At 36.7% G+C, this 17,942-nt stretch overlaps 1 protein-coding gene across 1 annotated transcript in view; it reads left to right on the top strand.

The window, feature by feature from the left end:
* The window catches only part of prkcab (protein kinase C, alpha, b), a 219,354-nt gene that overhangs the window by 77,464 nt on the left and 123,948 nt on the right, over positions 1 to 17,942 (top strand). The window contains exon 3 of the mRNA XM_067382826.1: positions 3,311 to 3,393. Within this exon, the coding sequence (XP_067238927.1) occupies positions 3,311 to 3,393 (83 nt within the window). The remainder of the gene's footprint in view (positions 1 to 3,310; positions 3,394 to 17,942) is intronic.

Below are 17,942 nucleotides of genomic sequence, written 5' to 3'. Positions count from 1 at the left end.
TTTAGTGTGGAAAAAGCGAAAAAAATAAGGAAACGATATTTATCATACCCAATTCTTCCCAAGGCTAAAGAAGTAACATTCAAAATCTTAAATGACATCTATCCATCCAACTCCTTTTTACATGAGAGATTTAATTGGGAAAACAATTCATGTGGATTTTGTGAGAAAGACATTGAAACGGTAGAGCATATTTTCTTTCAGTGTGAATTGGTAAATGAATTTTGGCTTTCATTTCAAAATTGGATACAATCTAAAGATATATTGTTACATCCTTTGCATATGACATCGATTAAAGCTGGAGTGTTTATAAATGATAAAAATATAGAATTTTTGATAAATAACCTGATTGTGTTAGGAAAACACTTTATCCACAGATGCAAGTATTTAAAGGTTAAACCCCATTTCACGGGATGGAAAAATGATTTGAAGTTATTTGCAAAATCCCTTCAATGGATGATGGACAGAAATGCCCTGAAACTTCTTTCGGCTTTGGACTCGTATATGTTATTAGATTAAGACCCCCCTTTTTCCTTTTTTTTTTTTTCTTCTCTGTTTGTTCTGTTTCTCTTTAAATGCTGTATCAACACGAAACACTGATTTATGATTGTTAAATATGCCTTAAATGTTTGTATTTGAATAAAGTCTATAAAAAAATAAAATAAAAAAAAAAACATGCTAAGAGAAAAACTAATTCCAAGATGGCTGACAAGTTGAGACAAATGTAAATTACAAAAAAAGCAACAAATAAAATAGTCCATTGGAATCTATTGTTAGTTGAGTTCCTCTGCAAAATCTGCACTCATCTTAGACTGCATCATTCACCCACTATGATGCAAATGTTTTATTAGTTCAGCACGATAATTGATGTGGCATGTTTTCATATCATCCGATCACTCATATTCGTTAATGCATGTCTCATCATTGTCATCATTCACACAGTCTGTCATGTGTCAGGATGATGTAACTGGATGAGATGCCAGACTCGACACTATAAATCTAAATGACTGTAGCCCAATATAAATTGAAGGGTGGTGTTTGTATGGAGCTGTTGACAGGGGCTAGATGGATTGGAGTCATTCCCAGCTCTTGGCTGTTTGTGGGAGGAATTTGTGCCGATAATGTAGCTGATGCTGGTGACATTTAAACAGATCTCCCCTCTCAGCTGTGTGTAATACAAGAGACCAGCACAAGAGCACCTTCCAGCAACCTGTGAGGACTTTTACTCCATTTACACTGCCTGGCCAAAAAAAAAAAAAAGTCGCTGTTTGGATTTAAAGGGTTAGTTCACCCAAAAATGGAAATTCTGTCATTAATTACTCACCCTCATGTCGTCCCACACCCAAAAGACCTTCGTTCATCTCCAGAACACAAATTAAGATATTTGTGGTGAAATCCAATGGCTCAGTGAGGCCTGCATTGACAGCAAGATAATTAACACTTTCAGATGCCAAGAAAGCTACTAAAGACATTTAAAAGTTCATGTGACTACAGTGGTTCAACCTCAATATTATAAAGCAACGAGAATACTTTTTGTGCGCAAAAAACAAACAAACAAAATAACGACTTTTCAACAAGCGATGGCCAATTTCAAACCACTATTCATGAAGCTTCGAAGCCTTACGAATCTTTTGTTTCAAATCAGTGGTTCGGAGCACCAAAGTCACGTGATTTCAGTAAACAAGGCTTATTTACGTCATTTGGCAGTTTCATACGTGATACGAACCACTGATTCGAAACAAAAGATTTGTAAAGCTTCAAAGCTTCATGAAGCAGTGTTTTGAAATTGCTCATCACTAGATATTGTTGAATAAAGTCATTATTTTGTGTTTTTGGTGCACAAAAAAATATTCTTGTTGCTTTATAATATTAAGGTTGAACCACTGTAGTCACATGAACTGTTTTAAATATGTTTTTAGTACCTTTCTGGGCATCTGAAAGTGTTAATTGTCCTCACTGAGCCATCAGATTTTATCAAAATATCTTAATTTGTGTTCCGAAGATGAACAAAGGTCTTACGGGTGTGGAATGTGACAGTGTCAAGATTCATCAAGCTCAAATTGTGAAATACAAGACTTGACCAAAAATGTATCCACCTCTTTGATGTGTCCAGTGTGGAAAGCCTCAAACAGTTGCCATGTCATTTAAAAAAAAAAAAAGTGCCCAGTGCAGATACGTTGGATGGGTTTATTATAAGTAAGCTACTCAGTTGCTTACTTATGACACATAGCAACACAACTAAAAGTATTCCTAATATGTAGACCTTTTATTGAATGTAGCCCTCTTTTACCTGTTGAGACATGCCTTTGCAAAATATGCTTTATTTTTGTAATTCTGCTAGGTGCCACTTTACTACTTTACCTTTAAAGATTGTTTTGATTGATTCTGAACAAAATCTCAAAAGAATCAGTCTGACTATTCTGGCTGTGCTGTAGGTTGGAGCAGAAGAATGAACACATCCAAGAACTGTTATCAGAACCAAAACCGATTAAAATCTTTCAGATAATTATAATATTTTAGATAGTAAAACTGATTGATTTTAATATGAACCATTTTTTGGTTCCCCCAGAATCATTGGCACCTGTGTAAATTTAATGCTGCATCAAAGACACCTTAAACTTTGTTGTTGTCAGAGCATGTCTTTTGTTTTGATCTGTAATAATCATGAGCTATTTATGATAATGTGATGCATCAAAGTGTATGGAATTCAGTTGTGGCATATAATGCTTTTTTTGATGCACAGCATTGTAAGTTGGTGCTGGAAAAAAACGCTATTGATTAAAAATGGCTCAGGTACAGAAACCTTGGAATTGATTTGCCCAAAGCAGCAGTAGGCAGCATTTTACAGACTGATGGGAAAATGTGCGCTTTGGGAAAGCGTTTGCTCATGGGAGCAGTTCTGCAAAAACAGTGCAGCATGTGCGTCTCCTTCAGGACTCTCAGAGCAATGTTTCATCTGAGAGGGAGTCAGAATCAATATAGCTGTAAATCCATTATTAAAGTGTAAAGGATGTTTTTAAATTTTATGTCTGAATTGTTGATGAGGAGAGAGAGCCGCTGACTGCTGTAGCAATTCACAGATCTATCAGAATAGATATTACATATAACCATCAATCCATGTAGGGTTGTTGGACATAAAAACATAATACAACAATTATTTATCTATTAATGTTTAAATAAAGTAGTATGTTTAATTAATAATGAAACTGGTATCTATAAATTACAAAATTTCAGTAGTATTTATAGGTTTGATGTAAATGTGAAATGAATGTGTTTGTTTTTGATCTAATTTCCCCTTTCTTCTCATTCACAGTGTGCTGTTTTGTGGTCCACAAAAGGTGCCATGAGTTTGTTTCGTTCTCCTGTCCAGGGGCTGACAAGGGCCCTGACACAGATGTGAGTAAATGCTTGTATTTCTCTCTCTTCACACACACACACTTGCTCGCACTGCCATCGGCACTGTGTTAAAGAGCTGTGTTTGTTAAGATCCACGTACATTTAGCATCATAGTCATCATGTAAAGTGTGCTTGCTGTGAAACTATTGTGTTTACTAAGACTTCAGCGTTATGCCTCGCAGATAGAGTCCTCCTCCTCTCTCTCTTCCCCCTGCTCTGTGTGTGTGTGTGTGTGTGTGCTTCTTATCTTTGCTCTGAGGGGAGGCTCATTATAGTGGTCAGATATGACCTGCTGGCCCTCGCGTGTCCCCTGAGTGCTGCTTACTCAGACATCCAACCACACAAGGCCAGTTATGTGTGTTTTCTTCACTAGATTAGCCTCACATTAGCGTCTAACCCACATTAAGGAGAGGCTTATGAGAGATTTAAATGCTTGTTGTTGTTTTAATGGGTCTAAATTGCTGTAGACTGTAAGTTCAGAATTAGTTTATGCAGTATGTTCATTATGACTTTTACTTACATTAAGAGTAAATTTGTATATCATTTATTTCTTCAATCATTTTTAAAGTTTTCTTATTTTTATCTTAGATTCTTGTATAACTTAAAGGAATACTTTATATTTTCTGATTTCCTGACATCAATCCAAACCTGTGTGACATTCTTCTTTCTGTGAAACACAAACAATTACGGTGAAATAATAATAGAAGTATTCTGAGGACATTTGTTGGCTTTGTGTAAGGAACAGACTAAAACATCTTACCTTCTTTCACATAGAAAATTGGAAATCACTGTTCAGTTTAATTGTATAAAAAAACAGCAAATACACTGACATTTAATTAACTAATTTTATTCAAGTCAGAAAGATTATGTAATATCACTGAATCCACCTAAATACATTAAAGGTATAGTTTAACCAAAAATGAAAATTCTGTCATCTTTTACTCACCCTCAAGTTGTTCCAAACCTGTATACATTTCTTTGTTCTGTTGAACACAAAAGAAGATATTTTGAAGAATGTGGGGAACTGAACAGTTCTGGGGCACCACTGACTTCCATAGTATTTGTTTTCCTACTATAGAAGTCAGTGGTGCCCCAAAGCAGCCTGGTTACAAACTTTCTTCAAAAGATCTTCCTTTGTGTTCAACAGAACAAAGAAATTTATGTTTGGAACAACACGGGGGTGAGTAAATGATGACAGAATTTTCATTTTTGGGTGAACTATCCCTTTAATTTATGTCACTAAAAGTACATGGGTTAAATTAGGAATATGAAATTCCTAATAGATCTTTAAAGTAACAAATTCCAGGTTACCACCTTTTTCAGTGTAGATTTGGCACGACTGAATTTTCATTTATGAGTGACCTAACCCTTGACCCTTAAAGACCTAGAGCATTTTCGGGGCTCCTGACTCTTTTCTTTGGTTTTCTTACCCATTCTAGCAGTCAGCATCAAGTACCATATATAATTTTGAACAGGACAACTTGCAGTTTAAGTCTAGCTCATTTAAATTCCCAATTTTACATTTATTTTGTCTTAGAATGGATCAGATTTCCAGAATTTTAAGAAAAATGCCAGCAAAAAAAATTCTGCTTTTCACTGATAACTCACACAAAACCTCCTGAAGTTTGGAGTTTTTCCTTTAAAAAGTTATATTTGGATGTTTTAGACTTTCAGATGAAATTTTGTCTACATGTAACAATCTCTAAGCAAGTTATAGCCATTTGTAACAATATTACTCTAGATAAAACAACAATATTACTCTTTAGTGAAAATCAGGTATATTTTATTTACTGACAGTGTGTCAAAAAAAGGGAGTACAATAAATACAAAAATTGTTATACAACACTAAAGCTAAAGTGACTTATTAGAGAAATATATTTTTATTATTGTAGAAATATTGTAGAACTAGTGGCGCAGAATATGGAAAAACAGCACAAGCGTATTAATTATTTTTCGATCCGTGACCACGTTGTTTGATATTCTGGTAATTTTGCATTTGTTTTTCAGTTTTGTGCAATATATTTTTACATGCGTTTTCATATTTTTGATTCACGCTTATTATTTTTTGATCCGTGGCTGCAATACTTGTAACGAGAAACTAATCCCATACCATAGAGAGAGTGTGTGTGTGTTTGTGGTTGTGTGTGAGTCAGAGGGTCAGGGCTGCTGATCTCATAAGCTCTTCTCCTCCTGGTGTGAGCATGTGCTTCGACCGCAGGCTCGTTTTGACCCCAAAGCTGCATCCATCCAGCCCTGCATCATGGGCTTTCATCTGAACATTGCTCATTTCACATCTCTTTTCTCTGTTGCCCTCGTACTTCATCTTTCTTTAGCTGATGCCCGAACCCTCAAGACACATGGATAAACCATCTTCACTATTATTTAAAGCTGCAGTGTGCAATTTCTGAAGAAAATGTGAGTGAGTTGCGTGAATAAGAACCTGCCGGCTAGGCCAGGGTATTGTGGGTGGTTGCCAGAAGAGTGTTTTTTTGTTTTTTTTTTATTCCATTGTGTTGAATTTGTAAGCAAGTATATACTAGGTCTTACGTAGGAACTTGGTAGGCATAATAACAATTTTATTTTATAAACTCACTTGGCCATGACCAACTTTCACCTTTCGTCGTCCTTTTTTAATTGAACTTTCACTTTTAAAAGTAAGCACCCCCTATGCAAATTGGTATGCAGTTGCTATGCTGTGGTTGCTAGGTAGATCAAAACATGCCACCCTCATCTCTACACTGTTTTTGTGTAAAATTATATTATGTTCCATGTTCATAACTGCAGTTCTTTCACAGTAAGACTTCTCTTGTATCAAACTGCACTGTCAGACTGTAAAATCTACAGTACTTTGCTGGCTATTTTAATCAGCTTTTTACAATTCTTCTGTAAACAAAGCTTGGTTTTACTGTGAGTTTACTGTATTGGAAAACACAAAAATGTGCACGTGTACTATGAAGGTACTCAGCAGCAATGCGGCATGAACAGATTATGCTGTGGAGTTTTGTTGATGCTTATCTGTGCAGATTAACTTATATTTGGTTCACTTTTAGCAGTTTGTGTTGCTGGTTTATTTTGTAATCTTCAGAGCTTATCATTATTATTTTATTTGTTGAGTGTCACCATTGTTGTGTGTTTTGTATGTCAAGTATTGATGTCACATGATCGTTCAACGATGAATCTCAGCAGTTGCTTCACTATTGTGAAAGATCCATCTACAAGCAGTTATGAATTTGAAATTAGTTATTGGTAAATCATTTGATTCATTTGACTATCTTAAAATAAGCTTATTGTTTATTGTTTTAACAAATGTTTCCATGTCACACTTCTGACTTGGCTAGATCACAGAAATTTGAATATGAATACACAAGATTTAAGATCACCATTACAATAATTAATTCCCTTACTTGTCCAAATAAATACTCCAAAGAATTTTAAATATTATTATTATTATTATTATTATTATTATTTATAATTTTAAATAATTTTCTCCATCATCAAATCTTTCCACCTTGTGTACACCATACCAATGTTTACACTTGTTTTTTGTCTTTGTCGATCTTTCTGTCTTCTTGCTTCAGACCTTTTTCTGCTTTTTAGGCCGTACAGGTACTGATTCTCCCGTTGTCTCAGAGAACACAATATGACCTGGACCATGTAGAATTAAAAATATTTTTATAAAGAACTCTCTTCATCTCATACAGTCTTTTGCCGATATCTGATATACCAATAGTTTTCAACTCATTTTGACCAAGAGCCGATGCAGATAATGATATACATATTTTTTTCCTTTGTTTGGAAACAACACAAAGTCTCTCCTGTGTGGGAACAATAAATGAATTATTTCAGTTAATATTGAGAAAAAAATGTATTTTTTTCATTCTAAGGTCTCCTTACCAAACGGTTTCTTGTTAGAGCTAAATAAATGTTAGTAAAGTTCTAGAGCGTTAGACCAGGAGGGCCCAATCCTGTTCCTGGAGATCTACCTTCCTGCAAAGTTCAGCTTCAGCCCTGATCAACACACCTGTCCATAATTATCAAGTGCTCCTGAAGATCTCAATTAGCTGATTCAGTTTGATCAGGGTTTGAGCTGAACTTTGCAGGAAGGTTGATCTCCAGGAACAGGATTGGGCACTCCTGGGTAGAGAGTAGAGGGTAACTGACGGGTATCACACACCGGACATGTCCTTTTGTTCTTGCATTCACAAGTTCAAGGCGGCAATCTAAAACATTGAATCCAAGGCTCCAGACTAACATTTGAGAACAGAGGCACCGGTGCCACTAAGTTCTACAGATGGTGGCACCAGCACCTGATTTGGTTGCATGGGGGCTGGGGAAATGCACATTTGACAGTAAAGCTTGAGTTGCAGATAAAATGGGCTTTATTAACAACAGTAACATATAAAAAAAAACAATTTTTATAGGGAATGTTTAAAAATGTATTATTATTTTTGGTCATCACATTAAAAATAACATTTAAATTTTGATAATATTTAGAGCTTTAAAGCACTGGAAAAAGTGTGAAGCACTTGAAAATCTCTCAAAAGGCTGCACTGAAATGAATAATGTAAAAGCATTTGACTGTTTCTGCCACAATACCATGGTTACAGTTAGCATTACTTCATTACATCCATGGTGAATGTTGGTGATTTGTGGACTGAAAAGCCTTCTATAACTTGTTCATTCATGGCACAGTGTTTCTCCTGGTTTCCCCGTCAGATCTGTTTGATCTGATATGGTTTATAACAAAGAATTCTGTGCTGAATTTGAATACTTATCACTAGATCTCTCAGTGATGTTATTAATAATGTGGCGAATTATAACGATTTCTCACTGGATCTCCCAGCGCTGTGTGGTAACAGTGTCTTATGATCGAGACTGGCTCGTGTTCTGAGCTGGTGCTGTGCTTTCTGATATTGGTCCGAGCCGGAACTGTTTTGTTCCTCTTTTGTTTAGTTTGCCATTTGATTGTATTCATATGCAACAGAAATGACAGCTCTTATCAGTTGGGCAACATGGTGGTCGCACCAGTGGGACCTCTAACAAAATGTAATCACGCTGGCAAGAAAAAAGTCATAAAATGTCTGGGAATGTAATCGCCATAGAGGCGAAAGTTGCACACGTGAGTTATTGCAGCTGCATAATCAACACGTTATCTTGTCAGCAAGGCATACTGGCATAATTTTTTCATTTTGGGCCATTGCTGATTATTACATTTTAAGCCTTTATCTGCCGATTCTGATGTTGTGCTGATAATAATGTGCATTTCTAAATGTTACCATCCAAAAAAAATAAAAAAAATACACACTTGACCTTTAAACTATATACTACTATATCTTGTATACTGTTCATGCTGTAGGCTAAAAAGATTGATTAAATGTTATTTAATTTTGTGATTATGTACAGAAGCATCTGTCTGAGGTAGGCTTCAAACAGATCTACAGTGTTGTGCGTCACAATCAGATCGATGTGTTTCTGCATCTGATGTTTTCAGCATTTCATATGCAGCTTTGATTTTTACATGTGGATTAAATTGGAACAAATGATCTGTCAAGTCCCCAGAGAATCTCAGTGTTTTTCTGTCTTCAGAGCCTCTGAACATATTGATATCTTCATTACTGGCCTCCACTGGGGCTGGATGTAGAGTATCTTTCAATCCATTAGTGAGTACTGTTTATAATGAGCACTTTAAAGACTCATTCTTGGTTAAACAGTGTTCTTTTATAGGCTGCTTAAAATAACAAGATGCAATACATGGTACTGTAAATTGTCATTCTTAATAAAATGATGCTGTCTTTCGCTAAACAAATAATCCTTTAATCTAAGTGTTACAATCTGAAATACTGCTCTTTTCCCAGCGTGTCATTAACTGTGAAGTTTTGCTCTTTCTCAGCTGTGATTGTGAAGTCACAGTTACGTGATTTTTCTCCTCACTGAGGGAGAGCGGTCTAATTGACATGACAAAAGAAAGAAGTGATTTCACAAGTACAATTCCACCTCACTGCTCACATACATAAATGGAGCTTTGACCTCTCAATTTAAAGAAGATTTTACACAGATCTAAGGCCAGCTCCATTTAGTCAGCTCTCATGTAGTTCACTGAGATCACAGTCTGATGGATCCACTCACATAACTGGAAAGCATTTGCCACATCTAACAAGCTCAAATCCGACTGGCTGACTTTATACAACTTATAGGACTATGCATGCACCAGTGTTATAGTAGATGTTTTACCAGTGCCTCGTTGTTCCTTTGGAGGACTCTTGCGTAGCAGTATGATATGCAGAAGTGTAATTGTGTGGGTTATGGATGGTCCTCATTAAGGGTGTTGATGATTTATGGGAGGAGAGTGTGTGCTTTTATTTCTCTTGGTCTCATCGTGTATAAAGCCTGTAGCGTTAACTGCAGTCTAAAGGTCAAACTAATGCATTATCTCAGCTGGCTGAATGAATGCTGACCCCAGTGTGTTGTTCAACATGTAATGAGCTTATCAGACAGATATCAGTGGTCTGAAATCACCAGCCCCTCCACCTCAGTCCAGAGACACCCTGCAGTCATGATTGATCAATGTGTCTTCAGTAATAACAGCTTCCCTTGTTCATATAAACACAGTAACGCTACAATTCTCTGCTGATGTTTTCTGAGGAGCTGCAGCATGTGGCAAGTAAATTCATATCTCATTACTGTCATCAACAAATTATTACTAGTTATGGGGAAAAATAACACATTAAAATTATTAACACATTTAATGCACCCACCCAGACCTACGTAGTTCGTCTTATATTTCACACAATTGATTGGTGACAAATATGATGCAGGGCAATAACTCACTGCATGATGTAAGATATCAGGGCAAAAGTGCCCCTTTATGAGTTTTTGTCTCATATTTATATCATAATATAGTTAAGCAATATAACATGAGTACGGTTTTTGTTCCAAATAGCACAAGCAAATGTGATATTGATTTTATACAACAGATCAATAAAAAAAAAGTTAATATTGTGTTGCATTTTAAAGGGGTGGTTCAATGTTTTTTTTTCTAGGCTTGATTGTGTTTTTGGCTCTCCACATCGCAAGTGTAGTGTTGTACCAGGGGAGCTACTGAGCAAGTTTACTATGTCAAAAAACACACATATGTATGTATTAGTTCACAAAATATGCACTATGGCATAAGGGGGGAGTGGATGAGCAACGCTCTCTTCCACTCTCAATACCTATAACTGAGTTAACTGAGCAAGGTACCTACCTAACCCCCAGTCACTCCCCGGGAGCCGCAGAAAAAAAATAGCTTCTTCACTGCTGTGTGTGTGCATGTGGATGGGTGAAATGTAGAGCACAAATTATAAGTATGGGACACCATAATTGGCCACACGTCACTTCACTTTTTGGTGTCTTTTGAGGTCATAACATAATATTGTGCAATGAACTGTGCAAAAATACAAAAATAATCTGCACCTGTTATCCATATTTGGATTGGATGGTGAAGGCAAACTAATCAACAAGTTACTACTTCTTTACTGTATTATATAAACACTGTTTTGTGTGCATCTCAATGGCTTAGTTGAAAGGTTAGCAATCCATCTGCTGCCTGTATGTAGTGCTGGAGGTTTCGGTCTCAGCATCCACACACTGACAGATGGAGGTCAGGAGCGCTGTGATTTCCTCATCTTCAAGGTCGGCGTACACTCTCTGAGTGTTATCTCATAGTCACAGCTCATTGACATCATCAGAAACACATTGACGCACTGATGACCAAATCTACTTACACAAACCCACCAGCTGAGAGCAGAGCAAGAGTTGTAGGAAAATGAGTCAAAAAGACCTGTTAATTCCTATGTTTGACTCATTCAGAACTTACAGTTTTAGCAACATGAGTTCAGAAAATCACTATTGTTAAGACACATTGCAGATGCACTGTAAACCTATTTATCAACAGAATATTTTGCAACATAAGCGTTATTGAAGCAGCATCAAATACTGTAGTGAACTCCTCAACTTTTGCACACAAACACTTTCTATTCAGTAAATCTGACTGAATCCAGTTGATTTCAGCAAAATTTTAGCCTATGTTCCGAATATATTACCATTACCTGTTGACTGTATGTGGTCCTGCTCCTCATTTCCATTTCACGACAAAGTTTGTCTTTTGTAAAGTTTTCAATAGCACCCCAATTTTTTTGTTCATTCGCTTACACAACCAAACAGAAAATAATGTGCACTTGTTGATAACAGCAAAATGAATAGCACTGATGCAGCATTTATTTTATACAGAACCAAATTCTAAACATAACAGTGTTAACACTGCTCTTTTTCTGCCTTGCAGGCACTGCTATTTCCTTTAGGAAATGCAAATCTATCTAGTGTACTGCCTACTGTTCCTGTTTACTGGCGTACATTATGGCAAAAGAAGATAAATAAATGATTCTTCCTGGAATAAAGTAAAGCTTGATTTGATTTGGTGTGCTGCTGTGGACAGGATGTTATAATGAGAGGTTTGGTATTTTGTGTTTGTGTTGTATTGTGGGAATAGTGTATTTGGAGGTGTTTTAGAGGGGGAGGTGAAACTCAGAGGAGTTACATAAACAGAAGTGCCACCCTCACACTGCAACGACAATAACAGAGACCCAGAGGATGAACTGTGTGTGTTGAGCGTATGACAGATGCTGCTGTGCTGTACTGTTGTGTGGCTTCATTTACATTACAATTGTCAATGTTACATTACAATTGTCAAGATTTTTTTTTCCTCCCATATGCCACAGATCGGATATGACCCATGAACGTGTTAGCAGGAAAAAAGCACATGGATTCTAATATTCGTAGTTTTCTCAGCTTTTTCTTTAAAATGTTTTCTTTTTTTATGAAACTTACTCACATTCAACTGTTGAAAAAAAAAAAAGAATGCATGAAGCTAAAAGGTTGAGGTTACTGTGATAAAAAGATATCAACAATAAAGGGACTGGTAAATAACAATGAAATAAAATAAAGGTAACATTTTATTTTTGTGTGCAAAACTGTTTGCACATGAGTGTGTTCTATTTTTTTTTATGGTCTTGAGTGGGTCTATCGAGTGGGCTGACTAGAGGAGACACAAACAGCTTACAAACACTGTCCGTTTTTAACACAGAGCTCAGCATGTGTTAAACATAACACTTCTTATGCCTGGATGCCGTAAGAATCTCTGCTCAGTGATCCTGAGATTTGCGAGCTCTCCCAAGGCAGCTGAAAAACACACTTACATCTAGAAGATTATGATGTGTTCCTTCCTGTTCAGCCACATTTGCTAATAAGTGTGAGCTCAGAAATAATGCACACATTCCCTCAGGGTCACGAGAAGCGATACAGAACATTACTAACAAATCATGGACCGAAGCGTGCTGTGGTATTACCGTGATTTTATAGACCATAACTTACTTTCTGCTGGAAATGTAATATGAGGTTCATATATACAGTAAAAGTCCTTGAGATGAGTGTGTCCACAGGCATTCGTCAATAACCACAGGGTGATTTAAAAAAGAGCACATTTAACAAACCAGACAAAACTATGTTCCTCTTTTGAATTATTAATATTATTAGAGCATGTGCTTACAGTACATCATTAGTCAAGCTAAAGAAAGCAACACTGAGGAAACAGACGGCAGCCGCCCATGGGGCATGTTAAGAACAACCTGCTCGTGGCAGAGGTGGGGCGTGAGCCCAGAGCATCATGGGTGGAGAAGAGCTAAATAAAACCACTCTAATGCTGTGAATGTGCTTAATATCTCAGATTTTCTCTCATTATCCTTCATCGCTCCTCTGCGAGTTCATCATCATGACTTTCATACATGATTACAGTGAATAAGTTGAAGTGCCTCATGCAGATTCTCAGGCAATGTTTGTCTCATCAGTTACTGTAATTATCAAGCTGCGCATTGATTAATCAGTTACACCACTTCTAAACACTGCTGTAGTGTATGAACAGGTTTTGTTGTTGTGGTTCATTTGTTTGTCATGACTTTGCGTCTGTTGGTGTCCCTTGTGAAAGAGAAGTACATATTATGTATACAGTTTATTCTTAGTTTGAATCAAGAACATTCATTTGAAATATATTCTTTCCATAAACCAAATAGTATATTTTAAATGAATGTACTTGATTCAAACTGGGAATAAATTTTATACATAAAGCAAGCAAATAATGTTCCCCATCACTAAAGCACTCCATGACTTCTGTCTAACACAAGCTCTGCACTCTCGCAAAAATGCTGTCTGTACTGTAAACTAAGTCTCTTATTTACATCGTATCTGTGCTTTATTGTTTATTATGAGAGGATTGAGAGGGCAGAATTCAGTCAGTGAGCACATTGAAGAAATCTCTGGCATTTTCAGCAATGACTAATTTAACGGAGTGCCTATTTACACTAACTCCGCCAACCATTGACTGATTGAGGCTGACAAAATTATATAAAACAATATCCTGCTGTTTTTATATAAGAATGTGAAAGGAGACGACAGAAAATCATACGGAGAGCAGCAGCTTTCGTTTCTGCTCTGACATTCGGGAATGGTGAGAGAACATTGTGCTTGGTACATTTTTTGTCTTCTGGTGGAAACAGGGCCTTAGTGCAAATAGCATTTAGCTAACTAGTATTTAAACCAAAGTCCATTTAAGACAAGTCATTTCACTCTGCAGCCATCTTTGAAACGCCTCTCAGGCATTCAAGTGCAGCTCCTATCTCTTTGAATGAGGAAACATCAAATTCTCCAAAGCTGTTTGCCAAGCTTTCGATTAAATTTTTATATTTGAAATCACCAATCAACAACAACTGTCTCATAAATTTTCTAAATGCTCAAATAATGACAAAAAAAATTATTTTTCAGGCTAGATCAAGCTAATGCGCATACGCAGTCCTAAATGCGCATCTCTTGTGTCTCATTTCGGAGGCGTGGGTCTGACTGTTTCTATAGGAACCAGAGGTTCTAACAACCGCTGCAGTGATGCAATGACTTTACTAATCGCCGATTGGCTCTTATTTAGAAGGTGGGACTTATTCCTCCATATTGCACGTTGCGCTTTCTCCCGTTCAAAACAGTACGAGTGAAGCGCCTTGTGTTATTCTATAGTCTTTGTTTTCACTAGTGCAAAGAAACTCCTTCTCTTTTCCCTTAGTGTAAAGTCTCTGATTGGCTATTGAATTCAACAGAAATGTGTGTGAATGTTTATAATGTTCAATGCTGCTGCAAAAAAAAATATATATATAGTACAAAGAAATCTGATGCAACATGAGCAGATCTAAATTTAATGCTGCAATTGACACTTTTCATTCATTTTCACATTTTAGTTTAGTTGCGACATCTGTAATAGATTTTGTTTAAATGTGTTGGAGCAAATTTTGCTTCCTTATCTTGAACTTGGGGGTATTTTTGCCCCAACCCCCAATACATTTCTGACCCTGGTTTGTACTTTGTTACTTTACACCACAGCAGATTGCATGTCCTACTATAATGACAGTTTCATTTTATTTCATTTGCAAAGAACAAGAAAAAAAAGAACACAAAGAACCAAAAAATACGGATGAGACAGTGCCTAGGGAGATGTATGGTTTGATGTTTTTTTTTTGTTTGTTTGTTTTTTTTCTTCATATTTTGGCTCCTGTTTCCCATGGTTTGCTCTCCTAACTCTCTTACAATTTCATTAACTGTTTCTCAGACAACTTGCAACATGTCTCAGTGACAGTGTGCATACCAGAAGAACGACTGTCGTGACTGCAAGTTTGCTTCAGTCTGGGGCTTTTTTTCACCGACTTGCATGAAAGAGCATCAATGCATCAAGTTGACTGCATATAAATATGACTAAGATATAGAGGATCTCTGCTATACAGAGTCCATTTATAAAGTCAAGGTCAATGACATGTTTTTGACACACAGTTGAAATCAGTTGTACCTCTACTGCACACACTAGCTTGTGATATAACATTACCCACAGCAGTTCAATAAACATTCCCATGTCTTGATTCACTTTTTGTAGCACTTAGAGATTGTTAAATTGCAGCTCTCATTAAATTAATGTCCAGAGAGGCTTATTATTTGAATGTGAGATGTGACTTAGAGCACGGTTGACTCATGAAACTGTTGCAGCACAGGTTTAGCAATGCAGAGTAGAATTTCACTGACATTTAAATGCCATCAGCATCTACCTCTGTGTTCTTTTTAAATCACATGAAACAAACTTCATGTGTTATTTTGCTTTTTTGTTGTTGTTAAAGTCCCCATAAGATTTTTTTAGTTTGTTTTTTTAGGTTATTTTAGTTTGTTTTTTAGTTTATGTCTACAAACCCGATTCCAAAAAAGTTGGGAAACATACAAATTGTGAATAAAAAAGGAATGCAATAATTTACAAATCTCATAAACTTATATTTTATTCACAATAAAATATAGATAACATATCAAATGTTGAAAGTGAGACATTTTGAAATGTCATGCCAAATATTGGCTCATTTTGGATTTGGGACAGGTAGCAATAAGAGGCCGGAAAAGTTAAATGTACATATAAGGAACAGCTGGAGGACCAATTTGCAACTTATTAGATCAATTGGCAACATGATTGGGTATAAAAAGAGCCTCTCAGAGTGGCAGTGTCTCTCAGGAGTCAAGATGGGCAGAGGATCACCAATTCCCCCGATGCTGCGGCGAAAAATGGTGGAGCAATATCAGAAAGGAGTTTCTCAGAGAAAAATTGCAAAGAGTTTGAAGTTATCATCATCTACAGTGCATAATATCATCCAAAGATTCTGAGAATCTGGAACAATCTCTGTATGTAAGGGTCAAGGTCGGACAACCATACTGGATGCCCGTGATCTTCGGGCCCTTAGACGGCACTGCATCACATACAGGAATGCTACTGTAATGGAAATCACAACATGGGCTCAGGAATACTTCCAGAAAACTTGTCGGTGAACACAATCCACTGTGCCATTCGCCGTTGCCGGCTAAAACTCTATAGGTCAAAAAAGAAGCAATATATAAACATGATCCAGAAGTGCAGGCATTTTCTCTGGGCCAAGGCTCATTTCAAATGGACTGTGGCAAAGTGGAAAACTGTTCTGTGGTCAGACGAATCAAAATATGAAGTACTTTTTTGAAAACTGGGACGCCATGTCATCCGGACTAAAGAGGACAAGGGCAACCCAAGTTGTTCTCAGCGCTCAGTTCAGAAGCCTGCATCTCTGATGGTATGGGGTTGCATGAGTGCGTGTGGCATGGACAGCTTACACATCTGGAAAGGCACCATCAATGCTGAAAGGTATATCCAAGTTCTAGAACAACATATGCTCCCATCCAGACGTCGTCTCTTTCAGGAAAGACCTTGCATTTTCCAACATGACAATGCCAGACCGCATACTGCATCAATTACAACATCATGGCTGCGTAGAAGGATCCGGGTACTGAAATGGCCAGCCTGCAGTCCAGATCTTTCACCCATAGAAAACATTTGGGACATCATAAAGAGGAAGATGTGACAAAGAAGACCTAAGACAGTTGAGCAACTAGAAGCCTGTATTAGACAAGAATGGGGCCACGTTCCTCAGTCCCCAGACATTTGCAGACTGTTATAAAAAGAAGAGGGGATGCCACACAGTGGTAAACATGGCCTTCTCCCAACTTTTTTTGAGATGTGTTGATGCCATGTCAACTTCAAATCAACTTATTTTTCCCTTAAAATTATACATTTACTCAGTTTAAACATTTGATATGTCATCTGTGTTGTATTCTGAATAAAATATTGAAATTTGAAACTTCCACATCATTGCATCCTGTTTTTCCATATCCATTTACATATATTATATATATCTTTTTTTTTATATATCGTTTTTTCCCTCCTAGGACTTTTTTCCCAGTGCTAGCACGCTGGGTTTTTCTCCTAGGGTTTTTTTTCCACCCCTGGGAGTCAGTCGACATTGGCTTAATGTAGCACCATCTTGTATATGTTACATATTACCACGCTTGCTTGTACAGCTTATTTTTAACCATTTCCCTTTTTTCTGTGCTTCTAATATGTAAAGCTGCTTTGAAACAATTACCAATTGTAAAAGCGCTATATAAATAAATTTGACTTGACTTGACTTGACTTTTATTCACAATTTGTACAGTGTCCCAACTTTTTTGGAATCGGGTTTGTATTAGCTTTGATATCATAAACATCATTTGCTCTTTCTCCCTTTAAGAACCTTAATTATGAAGTTACATAAGATGAGTGATTCTTTTGACAGTTCATCTAACTGCAAATAACCATCTTTTTTTCTATTGATAAGATGGCTATTCAAAAGTAGCTGTGTATTCAAGTTAAGTCAAATCAGGTCAAGTTTTATATTTACCTTGGAAAAAAATGGTTTACAGAGTTTGAAAGGGACATCATGAATAAATGACATTATGACATTAACGCAAAGAGACAAGATAGACACAGTCTCCTGTCTTTCCTCTCCAGATTCAGCATTCTAATTGCTTTGGGAATAAAAGAGTTGCCTGAGTTGCTTCAGTGCTTTAAAACAGCAACCTGAGGGCATTAGTTCAAACACGGT

Source organism: Chanodichthys erythropterus, chromosome 3 (assembly GCF_024489055.1).
Source record: "Chanodichthys erythropterus isolate Z2021 chromosome 3, ASM2448905v1, whole genome shotgun sequence".
NCBI classification, from domain to species: domain Eukaryota; kingdom Metazoa; phylum Chordata; class Actinopteri; order Cypriniformes; family Xenocyprididae; genus Chanodichthys; species Chanodichthys erythropterus.
The sequence above is the reverse complement of the archived record's forward strand: the minus strand, read 5'-3'. Positions and strand labels throughout refer to the sequence as shown.